Genomic DNA, 13,518 nt, shown 5'->3' with positions numbered 1-13,518 from the left:
GGGGGGGGAGTGATAGGTGGTTTTGTTTTGGTGGTAGTTTTTCACTGTAAAATGAAGGAACTCCATTCTAGAATTTGCTTCCAAATTGAAATGGGGGGGTGGGGGGGTGGAGCAGAGATTGCTTCCCATTCCATAAAACTACTTTTCAAGCCTTGGACAATACCCTTCTATACTGTTAAAAAGAAGTAAGGGAGTGTAGGAAATAACCCATTTAAGAATAGATGCATGAAGGAATTGGGAAGAAATAACCAACAGTTCATATTGGCAGCAGATTGTATGGCTGCAAACGACTTTGAAACAAGATAGGGATAACGCGTGAAAATAGAACATTCACGTCGTTTGATCAATAATGCGTAATACTCCACCATGACGTCTTTTGGTCAATAATGCGTAATACTCCACGTTCACGTCTTTTGGTCAGTAATGCGTAATACTCCACGTTCATGTCTTTTGATCAATAATGCGTAATACTCCACGTTCACGTCTTTTAGTCAATAATGCGTAATACTCCACGCTCACGTCTTTTGGTCAATAATGCGTAATACTCCACGTTTACGTCTTTTGATCAATAATGCGTAATACTCCACGTTCACGTCTTTGGTCAATAATGCGTAATACTCCACTATTTGTCAAACATTCGTTTATTCGACGTGGCAATCTCCCACTGACGATTAGCAGCGCCTGGCCGAGTTCAGCCAAAGTCGCCATACACATCTTCCGATCATGTCCCAGACGTGCTCTATTGGTGGTAGTGGTGGTGGTGGTGGAGGGGGGTGGGGGGATTGGAGATCAGGCCTCATTGCTGGCCATGGTATTCTGGTAACGGTTTGTTGCTGATGGTAGTCATTTACGATATGCACGTGCACAGTAGGCCCGAACATTGAACAATATGAAGTAGTGTTCTGTCAGTCATAGTGATGCCACCCCACATAACTGAACCACCACCAAATCTGTCATGAGGTTGACGTTTTCTTGGCGTCCATTTCGACGTCGCCAAACGCAATCACGCCCATCCAAGAAGTCCAGAGTGGCGATTCGTTAACGGTGGCACAACACGTGGTTGCCAAGCACGCAGATGTGATGCATGTTGATGACTTCTATTCGTCTGACCCGTCATTCGGACTCCAGTAGCCTGGTGTAACTGTACAGCGATTTGATTAGCTGTCTGAACTCGTAGAACCTGGGTTTTGATGAATCGATCCTAGTCTCATGTGGTTGACGTGGGACCCCTGATCAGGGTCGAACATCAACGTTTTGAGTCTGCTGGTATCTGTTCCACAGTCTGCAGATCACAGACGGCGAAACATTGAATATATTGGCTACATCACGTTGAATTCTACCAGTTTAAAGCATACCAATAATTCCAAAGCATTCTTCACGTCGTAGACGCCGCATCATTAATTCAAAGACAAACTTTAATGCATAACTTCCAAAGAACAACGGTTAATTGACAATGACATTCAGCAAAATTAACAGTAGCAATCACTCAAACAGATTTATCGACCGCTCTGTGTCCTGGACAGATGGCCCATATAGCTGAGATGTGTGCACAGGACAGCGTGCTTGAACCATACTTGGATATAAGCACGAAAATAAGATGAAATGAATCCTGGCTATGCCATTGTATTGACCTTATCTTTAAAATGTGCTTAAGCGTTGTTAAACATTCCTTTCATTTCCTGTATTTGAGTCATTCTGCAATAACAGGGCAAATGGGTGTCCCCTAACTTTAGTACTGAATAACATGGTAAAACCAAAACAAAATCAAGTAATATTTTAATTTGTTTGTATCATCTTAGCAAGAAGTTCATTCTAATATCTACACTATTTTGAGATTGTAAATTATATTTCTGGCATTTTCTTGTAATATTTCCATGAAAAGGTAGTCAACAAGCGGCACTGTCCGGTTTTTAATTTACAAGGTAGCCATTAAGTGTAACAAGTACATATTAAATAACATGTATTTTGTCAGAAAGTCCCCATTTGTTAGCTACTAAATATCTTCAGTAATCGAACATGACCGCAAATGTTTATTTTTTTTACCTCAGGCTGACGTCTTCGGTCAAAAAACCGGCCTCGGTGGCGTCGTGGCAGGCCATCGGTCTACAGGCTGGTAGGTACTGGGTTCGGATCCCAGTCGAGGCTTGGGATTTTTAATCCAGATACTGACTCCAAACCCTGAGTGAGTGGTCCGCAAGGCTCAATGGGTAGGTGTAAACCACTTGCACCGACCAGTGATCCATAACTGGTTCAACAAAGGCCATGGTTTGTGCTATCCTGCCTGTGGGAAGCGCAAATAAAAGATCCCTTGCTGCCAATCGGAAGAGTAGCCCATGTAGTGGCGACAGCGGGTTTCCTCTCAAAATCTGTGTGGTCCTTAACCATATGTCTGACGCCATATAACCGTAAATAAAATGTGTTGAGTGCGTCGTGAAATAAAACACTTCTTTCTTTCTTTCTTCTGTCAAAAACGACATTTGCTGGATCAAATAGACAATAACACCCGCAAATCAATTTTTTTTATATGGTTATCTCTTAAGTTTTGAGTTGTTTCTGTCCAGTATTCCACCAACACATGGATGGGTGCGTTAGAGGGGGGGGGGGGGGAGAGAGAGAGAGAGAGAGAGAGAGAGAGAGAGAGAGAGAGAGAGAGAGAGTGGTACAGTAGTAGAGAGAGAAAGTAGGGGTACATGCCCCCACCCACGCTCCCTACCTCAGTGATATTTATATTAGGCTAAGAATCACTCAAGAAATACAATGTAAATTATTCTTTTTATTTAAAAATCGTGTTTATCAAGAATATACTCGAGTAGCTCACCCAAATACGATCCTTAAAACGCCGGAAGTAAAGTGCGCGTTCATAGCAACTCAAGAAGTGTAATTCTTATGAAAACGTTTCACAATCATTGATAATTTTCTATGCTTTTATTATGTGTCATAGTTTTAGCCTTATAAATCACGTAATGCATTATTATTCATTTTTTATTTAAATGATTCAGACTTTGTTAGTTTGACGCAGTTAAGCATTATCAATATGTTATTCGTTTCCGTGTAGCCCCTAATAGCGTACAATTATCAATCGATTGAAAGTTAGGTAAGTGTTCCACTTGTTTCTAGAAATTTATTTAGTGTGGGTATAATGGGACAGTTGCATTCCTAGAAAAATAGGGGAAACTAGCATGAGTGTCCTCTAGTCTTTCCCAGGTAGCTTATGTCATGAACTTGAAGAGCTAACGTCCAAACCAAATTGTTAACTATTGTCCGAACCAAATTGTTAACAACTACAAAAAATTACTCTCGTACCTTTAATTGCCGTTAGATTTCCTCCAAAGTTTGTCCAGACACAAATCGCAAAAAAAAACACTACAAATATACAGATTCCACACACGAGACTGCAACAATGTAGCCGATATTGTCTTTGCTGAGATTGCATAGGGAAAAATACATGCAGTTTTCTGCCGTCTGCCATGTTGCTTCTTTATGGAATACTCTTCAAGAGGGGTGAAAGCCTCCAAAGTATGTGACACAATTACTATGAAATCGATGATCTCTAGTGGTATCATTAAAATAATAATAATAATAAATAATAATATGACGTCATCACGTTTGCTTTTATATCATAACATGTTATGACGTTGTTAGATTAAGTCCTATCCTTTCACCCCTCTTGAAGAATATTCCATAAAAAGTCAAAATGGCAGCTGATACAAAATTACATGCTTTTTTCCCTATGCGCTCTCAGCGAAGTCGATATAGGTGACGTGGTTATCATCTGGTATGTGGAATCTGTGTCATTGTAATGGTTTTTTCAAGATTTGTGTCTGGACAAACTTTGGAGGAAATCTAACGGCAATTAAAGGTAGGAGAGTAATATTTCGTAGTTGTTAACAATTTGGTTCGGACAATAAGTCCGAACCAAATTGTCAACAACTATGATAAATTAATCTCCTACGTTTAATTACATTTTGATTTCCAATTTTTTTTGTCCAGACACAAAACGTGAAAAAACATTACAGTGACACAGATTCCACATATGAGACTGTAACAATGTCACCGATATCGAAATCGCTGAGATTGCATAGGACAAAATACATGCAGTTTTTGCCGTCTACCATTTTGCTTGTTAATGGAATACTCTTCGAGAGAGGTAGGTCGATATGACAGAATCTAACAATGTCATGACATGCACTAAGGTATAACACACTCATCATGACATCAGATTAATTACGTCATATACTTAGGAAGCTTCCACCCCTCTTGAAGAGTATTGCACAAAAAAGCAAAGTGGCAGACGGTGAAAAATTGCATGTATTTTGATCTATGCAATCTCAGTGAAGTTGATATCAGTGACATTGTTAGTCTCCTACGTGAAATCTATGTCACTGTAATGGGTTTTTTTTATGATTTATGTTTCCACAAAAAGTGGCGAAAATCTAACATAATTAAAGGTATGAGAGTAATTTATCTTAGTTGTTAACAATTTGGTTCGGACTTTATCATAACTTACTCTTCTACCTTTTATTACCATTAGATGTTTTCCACTTTTTGTGCAAACATAAATTGTGAAAAACCCCATTACATTGACATGGATCCCACTTATTATACTGAAACCATATGATCTATATATCGATTTTGTTAAGATCTATGACAAAACACATGCTATTTTTCACCATCTGCCATTTTGCTTTTTTTTGTGGAATACTCTTCAAGAGGAGTAGAAGCCTCATAAGTATACATGACGTAATTAATCTGATGTCATGATGACTGTGTTATACCTTAGCACATGACATGATGTTAGATTCTGTCATATCGACCCACCCCTGGGCCATCTCGAAGAGTATTCCATAAACAAGCAAAATGGCAGACAGCACGAAATTGCATATATTTTGCCCAATGCTATCTCAGCAAAGTCGATAAGTCTATGTAATAGTTATTAAGTGCATATTCTAGCCATTCAGTTTTGTTTTGTTTTAACAACACCACTAGAGCACATCGATTTTTTAAACATTGGCTATTGGATGTCAAACATTTAGTAATTTTAACGTAGTCTTAGAGAAGAAACCTGCTACATTTTTCCATTAGTAGAAAGGGATCGTTTATATACACCATCCCACAGGCAGGATAACACATACCACAGCATTTGCTATACCAGTCGTGGTGCACTGCCTGGAACAATAAATAGCCCAATGGGCCAGTGGCGGGGATCGATCCCAAACCGACTGTGCATCAAGTGAACGCTTTACCACTGGGCTACATTCCACCCCCTGATAATATTTATTAAGTGTATATTGTAAATTTGTATCAATTCTGTTGATCACCTTTATTAAAACTGTTTCATTTTGCATAAATTAGGCAACAATGTTATATAATTATGCAGTTATATGTATGCTTTAACATTAGTGGTGTGCTGAAATTGTAGGTATAAAAGTGGAAACAATGGATCTTGCTTTTGTTGATAAATTTCTGAAGAGCAGTCAGGATGAGAGAAAATCTGCGGTGTGTAAAGTGGTCACCAAAAGTGACGGACCGCCAAGCACGTTTGAAGAATTCTTGGGTGTAGAGGGTCTGGTAGGTTGAACATATATTTGTTTCTTAAAACTTAACCAAATTAGCTGACTTAATCATTAATAATCACCTATTCTGATACTTATAATAATACATGAATGGATAGGGGCTAGCTAGATTTGTTTCTGTTTGGTGGAAGGAATCAGATTTACTATTTTATTTATTATTATTGTCACTAGTAGTAGATGTACTCGGAGCCGGTTTATCCTAGTGGCACATATAGCACATGCTATGGGCCCCACGCTTCAGGGGACCCTGTGGTGATGTGTACGGTACATTTATTTTCCCAGGTCATTTCTTTCCTCTCCCTGAAGGGGTTGCAAAAAATATATATCCTGTGAAGGCAGACCCGCTGTTACTTGTGCTACAGGCCCTGCGGATCCTAAAACTGGCTCTTGATGGACTATTAGTATTAATTAGACTAAAGTTCCTTCCCCCACTCACCCAAAAGACCATCTCTTTTTTATAGCTAAGTCTGTTGAGAATTGTTAGAATAATTTTTTGTTCGAGACTACAGTACGTTTTTGGTTAATCTGTTAGGGTACTTCTAATGGAGATGTGTGGCTCCTTTTTTTTTTTCAATTCCTTGTTGATACTAGTGTATTTTCACATACATTCAGCTTCTTAATTTTTTAAGGCAAACCAGCTAATTTGTTTACCATTTTGTATGAGCACGATCATTTGTATGATATTTACAATATCAGTAGCCATAAGGCTCGACCTTAGCGGTAGCCTGGGGTGTTTTGGCTTCCAATTTCTCACTGGGGCTACGAGGTATCTAAACTTGGTAGTCTGCCAGGCTACTAGATGTTTTTTGCACGTCCAATTACTCTGCAATCAACAAGATGCTTAAACATCTAAAAAAAACCCCACCTAAAACAACATTTAATTAAAAATAAATGATTTTTCTTTTTTCTCTCCTTTTTTAAAAGTTTATTAAAATTATGGGCTACCAATTTTACTGAGGGCTACCAGATTTCATAACATGGAAGTTAAGGTCAAGACCCACTAGCCTATATATTGAATCATAATTAGATTTAATCTTCCATTGAAGCAGTGTGTGTGTGTGTATTGTTTTACTGTGCCTTATTATACTTTTGTTGTGTTTTCATTTAGCTTGATTGGCCAAATCAAGTGAGTACTGAAGGTCCGCTTAATATCCAGTCTCAAATTTTGCTTCTTGGAACACAAGATGACATTTCTGCCCTACTGAGAGAGTCTGCTCGTATCCTTTAAACAATTACTGCATGTGCCTTAGTGTTAATACCTGATACTGAATCCTCAAACCTGTCTGTCTTAGTGTAATGATCGAGTCCTCTTGAAAATAAGTTCTGCCGTATGCTACGGTATATGCAATAATGTCAGATACTCCAGAGGGGTTCAGCTCTTTGTTCCCTCAGCTCTATGCTCCCTGAGGGTTAGGGTTAGGGTTCCTCAGCTCTATGATCCCTGATGGTTAGGGTTAGGGTTCCTTAGCTCTATGATCCCTGAGGGTTAGGGTTAGGGTTCCTCAGCTCTATGATCCCTGAGGGTTCTTCAGCTCTATGATCCCTGAGGGTTAGGGTTAGGGTTCTTCAGCTCTATGATCCCTGAGGGTTAGGGTTAGGGTTCCTCGGATCTATGATCCCTGAGGGTTAGGGTTAGGGTTCCTCAGCTCTATGATCCCTGAGGGTTAGGGTTAGGGTTCCTCAGCTCTATGTTCCCTTAGGGTTAGGGTTCGATCTCAGCTCTATGTTCCCTCAGGGTTAGGGTTCCTCAGCTCTATGTTCCCTCAGGGTTAGGGTTAGGGTTCCTCAGCTCTATGTTCCCTCAGGGTTAGAGTTAGGGTTCCTCAGCTCTATGTTCCCTCAAGGTTAGGGTTAGGGTTCCTCAGCTCTATGTTCCCTCAGGGTTTGGGTTAGGGTTCCTCAGCTCTATGTTCCCTCAAAGTTAGGGTTAGTGTTCCTCAGCTCTATGTTCCCTCAGAGTTAGGGTTAGGGTTCATCAGCTCTATGTTCCCTTAACCTTAATGCTCTATGGAAATCCAGGTGATTATGATGAATTTATTTTGTTTTAGTATGGTAGATGTAATGCGTTGTTTGGCTTGGTGTTTGTGAGACAGATTGCTTTCAGTATACATGTGTATATAAGCCTTTCAGTATATATGTTAAGTACCGGTACTGTACTTTGGAGTTCTGTAGATGCTCTCTCTGCAAATAGCACCACTGAATTAGAAAAATTCAGCACCAGCTCCTGTAAATTAAATCCCTTGTTAATTTTTATGAACAAGTTCCGTTATAGTGAAACCCTTCCAAATTAGACCAGCAGTAAACTGTAATGCCCCCAAAAATCGATGTTTTTCATTATCCCTATTTTTATGTCGGTACAGACTCAACCCCTGTAATTAAGAAAATGTCCACGGCAAAAAAAACATGCCATTGAAAAAAACCCTGAATTTAATCCAATGCAAAAAAAGTTATATGGAGAATTAAAAACTCCACAGTAATCTCCACGGCATTGTTGATTACCGTGGGCAATGGCAGGGGTTGCAGACTAGAACCTCTCTAACCCAGATATCCCAGAAATCTGGACTTTTTACTTGATTCTCTGGGTGTCTGGTTTAGAGGGGGTTCACTGTGTTAGAAGATGAGGCAAAATATGAATAATATATACAAAAATGTATCATATAATAATATATGTTAGCAAGAAGTAGCTCACCCAGTCTTCATGCGAATAAATGCGAATAAATGTGGTTATGTGATACTTTTTCCTATCAAGTAACAGCTCTGAGTCTGCACATCTTAGAAGACATGGAAAAACGTCTCGATGGATTGGAGGCCAATCTGAACCGCTACGCGAGTGAAATCCTCACGGAAGACAAACGTGAATCTCGACTCGCGGACCGCCTCTTTCACTCACCAACACGAAGTAAGATCAACAAGTAATTCAACCTAAAATACCAGGCATCTGAGAATTGAAAATTGGCATAAACCATTCGTAGCAAGGGATCTTTTATATGCACCATCCCACATGCAGAATAGCACATACCACAGCCTTTGATATACCAGTCATGGTGCACTGGATGGAATTAGAAATAGCCCAGTTGGCCCACCGATGGGGATCGATCCTAGACTGAACGTGCATCAAGCGAGCACTGATGTGGTATACATATCAGAGGTGGTGAAGTGGCCCATACATGTATATCAGATGCACTGATGTGGCACATATATCAGAGGCACTGATGTTGCACATATATCGGAGGCACTGATGTGGCACAAAGATTGGAAGTACTGATGTGACACATATATCGGAGGCACTGATGTTGCACACATATCGGAGGCACTGATGTGGCACAAAGATTGGAAGCACTGATGTGGCACATATATCAGAGGCACTGATGTTGCACATATATCGGAGGTACTGATGTGGCACAAAGATTGGAAGTACTGATGTGGCACATATATCGGAGGCACTGATGTGGCACAAAGATTGGAAGCACTGATGTGGCAGATATATCGGGAGGCACTGATGTGGCACAAAGATTGGAAGCACTAAATGTGGCACATATATCGGAGGCAGTCATGTGGCAGATATATCGGAGGCACTGATGTGGCACATATATCAGAGGCACTGATGTGGCACATATATCGGAGGCAGTGATGTGGCAGATATATCGGAGGCACTGATGTGGCAGATATATCGGAGGCACTGATGTGGCACAAAGATTGGAAGCACTGATGTGGCAGATATATCAGAGGCACTGATGTGGCAGATATATCGGAGGCACTGATGTGACACATATATCGGAGGCATTGATGTGGCACATATATCAGAGACACTGATGTGGCACAAAGATAGGAGGCACTGATGTGGCAGATATATCAGAGGCACTGATGTGGCACAAAGATTGGAAGCACTGATGTGGCACATATATCAGAGGCACTGATGTGGCACAAAGATAGGAGGCACTGATGTGGCAGATATATCGGAGGCACTGATGTGGCACATATATCGGAGGCAGTGATGTGACACATATATTGGAGGCACTGATGTTCTAAAGAAATGTTTTAATTTTAGTTGTTAATAAGGATCTGTTGGTTGGAAACGTCTTAATAATGGTAGCATTCTCAGAACAGTCTCTTTAAAATATCTTATAATATTAGCATGAGCAATATGTTGTGCAACAAGAGTAACAGCTAAATAACTGCTAGTATCTTAAATTTCTCTTTCAGCTTTTCTTACAGAAGTCACAGAGTCCGATGCTGTCAAGTCACACTCCAGTGCTCGGGGTGCCAAGAGTTCAGTAGGTGTTATGTATACTGCAATTCTATGTAAACTGAAGTGCTTCTCTATAAGTTCTGACAGGTCATTTTCTTTTTGACTTATCCTGACCTCTCACCAAAGACATTTCCCCCATTTCAATAAATAGTCCAAATCTTCCAACAGTCAATGAAATGGCTAAACTATTCCAATGATTCACGTGACAGCAACTTCCTTCATTTTAAATTAACTGAGCTTCATGCTTGTATCTAATTAACTAGTGCCCCAAGATTGGTACATAAAAAGCTGTATGTAATATCCTCCTGCAGGCCCTAATCTTGCTGGGGAAATTTGGCTGAAGTCACTATGTTATTAACAGTACTGAGAAGTCGAAGTCGAAGTCACCATAATATTCTGGACCTAATCTGAGTTCAAAAATGAAATCACATAACAGATGTCAAGATCCCGAATTGTTTAGTGTCATAGCTCACTTGGCACTTTGTCACCATACGTCGGTCCATGTTTTTACTTTGGTGAAAGACTGTACATTGACGCATGTCACACCGTTTGCAGTGACCAGTCAGGCATTGTTAATCCTCTGCCACATTCATTTCAGTAATGTCAGAACATACTAATTATTACTTTTATTTTAACATAACGACACATTATCAACTACTTAATAATAATATCACATTTTCAATGAAACATACAATTATTTTGTTTAAATTTTATTAACAGAAGTAGTATTTTATTAACAGAAGTAGTATTAGAACTGAGTGTATAATTCAGAATTTTTCCGATTGAATGTGGAACATGGCAAAACGTTTTATCAAACTTCTCCCCTTTCTTCTAGGAAGGGAGAAGTCACTTCTACTTTTTCAATTCTAGATTAGGGCCTGATCCTGTCTATGGGAAATAAAAAATCCATATATTCTGCTTTTTATGTTAGCAGTGGGTTTCTTCTTTTTCAGTCAAATGTCAAAACACCCAATGGCATGTGTTAGACACCAAATAGCTAGCCTTTTTTAAAAATGTGTTGAGGTGTCTTTATTATAAACAAGATATGTTTTTCTGCTGAGATCCAGTGAAAGTTCAAACACACTGTTGACACACCCCTGAGCTGTTTTAAGGTGTCTGTCCAGGACAGGGGTTTAATAGTTACTAGATACAGAGTGAACAACTTAGCAGGAATTTTCTTCAGAATTTATAAAATAAAGCACACAATCCACTTTTGAAATATACTACTCAAAAGAATTTAAGGGTCAAAAATTTATAACGAAATAAGTTTCAGAGTGTATTAGATTGATGATGTAAACTACACCAAAAATTTAATTTATTGTTCCATATTTACAAAAAACCACAAATAAACGTCACTGTATACAAGAAAGTCACATGACATGCTGTCAAAGTTGAAGGTTGTCAAACATGGATTTTACACATTAGAACATTTGTTTAATAGTGTGTGAATCCACCCCTGGCGCGAATACACTCGACACATCGTTGCCTCATACTGTTGATCAGACGTCTGAAGAACTCTTGGGGAATGGCCTGCCACTCTGCCATAAGAAGTTGACCCAGATCATGAAGGTTGGCCGGAGGGGCATGGTTATCCCGAACTCTCCTGCCTAATTCGTCCCAGGCGTTCTCTATTGGGGCCAAGTCAGGCGAATATGCTGGCCAATCCATCCTGGCGATACCTTGTTGTCTGAGAAAGTCCGTTACCACCCTGGCGCGGTGGGGTTTGGCATTGTCATCCTGCAGAACTGCCCCGCTGCCAATCTGCTGAAGGCCTGGGAGAACTAACGGCCGGATAATCTCATTCAGATAGCGGATTCCATTCAGATTGCCATCCACCACATAGAGGGGGGTCCTGTGGTCGATAGAGATGCCGCCCCACACCATGACGCTGCCACCACCGAACCGGTGACGTTGTCTAACGTTAACGTCAGCGAAGCTCCCCAGGACGTCTGTAGACACGAACCCGACCGTCGTTGAACTGGAGACTAAACCTGGACTCATCAGTGAACATCACTCGACCCCACTGAACACGTTGCCACCGCAGATGAAGCGTGCACCAGTGACGTCTGGCCGTTCTGTGACGTGGTAGGAGTGGTGGTCAAACAGCCTGGCGACGGCAGCGTAGATTATTGGCTCTCAGACGATTGCGTATGGTTTGATCAGACACTCGAGTTCCAGTCGCAGTCCGCAGATTGTCACGTAATCGGCGTGCAGTGGTTGTGCGTTGACGTAGAGCCATATTGGTGATGTAGCGGTCCTCTCTATTTGTAGTGCTTCGGGGTCTTCCCGAACGTGGACGATTTCGAACAGAATTCGTTGCTTGGTACCGTTGCCATAGTCGGCCAACGACACTCTGACTGACACCAAGTCTCAGAGCAACATTTCTTTGTGTATTGCCATCCTGAAGCCAAGCAATAGCCCTTCCTCGATCTTCGATAGTCAGTTGACGTCGTACCATTGTCGAATTTGGAGTGTGCACCGTACACGAACGCAAGCTCCAATTATATGGAAATTCAGCACTGGGAACATGGAAAACACATGCAAAACGTGCAAATGAAGCGCTTTGTGAAAAAGCAAGTTATGGGCACTTAGCAGACCTTTCGCTTTCGCCCTAATTTACGTGCAAATGTAAGCATGTTTTTGCCATTAGAACTAGTCGACAGTGTCAATGACAGTGGATTTTAATTTATTTATGGGTTGCTTAGACCCATTTTTGTCAAAATGGAACAATACCATGCGTGACATTATGGTCTAGCTAATATAATTGACGTTCAGAAAATAATGTCGAAAATATCGTCTGACCCTTAAATTCTTTTGAGTAGTATATATATAATTTAATATAAATCTTCAAGTTCTCTGTTGCAAAGACCATTGAAACTCAACAGTGTGTCCAATTCAATGCCATATGACAACATACATTATTGGTCACCGCATGAGGCATGTACCTTTTCTCTCTCAATACTATCAAAATTATCAGGCTTAAAATGGATCAAATGCTGGTTATTTAATCAGATATTTGTGTTCAAATGTTTTCTATGTCAGGGTTCAAAACGGCCGGTGGCCAGGTCACCAAATGCCCATTTGGGTGACTTAAATATTAGAAAATAATGGCGTAATTATCACCCAAATAACATTAATTGGTCGCTCTTCATTAGAGCTATAACATATGAGCCATTATTAATATTTTTATTGCATATATTTATTCCACATTAAAATCTTGCTTGTGGTTCGCTTACCATAATTTGCCAACATCCATTATTATGTTTTGGGCCACCATATTTTTGGGTGATTTTCGAGCCCTGTATGTACATGTAGGTAACGTTTTTTATTTTTTATTTTTTATTTTTTTATTGAGGATTTCGTTGAATCTGTCATGGACACGAGAAAGAAAAGTCTGGATTATTGTTCGTTTCCGGGATTCCGTCATGGAGAATTGGTTGAACTCCCAGGTCAGATGGAGGCTCCACCCATTTTACACCGAGTCACCAATGCACAGGATTTCAATGTATGTTGTTGATTATTTAAAACATTTATTAAATTTATAATTAATTTTACAGTCACCAATGCACAGGATTTCAGTGTATGCATGTTGTTGATTATTTAAAACATTTATTAAATTTATAATTAATTTTACAGTCGCCAATATACAGGATTTCTGTATATTTTGTTAGTCATTTTGAAGATATAGAATGAATA

The 13,518-nt window shown here is 39.9% G+C and overlaps 1 protein-coding gene across 1 annotated transcript in view; it reads left to right on the top strand.

Moving 5' to 3' along the window:
* The first annotated feature begins 2,846 nt into the window (after positions 1 to 2,846).
* Positions 2,847 to 13,518, top strand: part of LOC121381427 (protein FAM227B-like) — a 33,036-nt gene continuing 22,364 nt past the window's right edge. Inside the window, exons 1-6 of the mRNA XM_041510745.1 lie at positions 2,847 to 3,094; positions 5,420 to 5,568; positions 6,682 to 6,790; positions 8,329 to 8,472; positions 9,777 to 9,847; positions 13,178 to 13,327. Coding sequence (XP_041366679.1) covers positions 5,437 to 5,568; positions 6,682 to 6,790; positions 8,329 to 8,472; positions 9,777 to 9,847; positions 13,178 to 13,327 — 606 coding nt within the window. The 5' untranslated portion in view covers positions 2,847 to 3,094; positions 5,420 to 5,436. The remainder of the gene's footprint in view (positions 3,095 to 5,419; positions 5,569 to 6,681; positions 6,791 to 8,328; positions 8,473 to 9,776; positions 9,848 to 13,177; positions 13,328 to 13,518) is intronic.

Source organism: Gigantopelta aegis, chromosome 2 (assembly GCF_016097555.1).
Source record: "Gigantopelta aegis isolate Gae_Host chromosome 2, Gae_host_genome, whole genome shotgun sequence".
Taxonomy (NCBI): Eukaryota; Metazoa; Mollusca; class Gastropoda; order Neomphalida; family Peltospiridae; genus Gigantopelta; species Gigantopelta aegis.
This window is presented reverse-complemented; position numbering and strand designations above follow the sequence as displayed.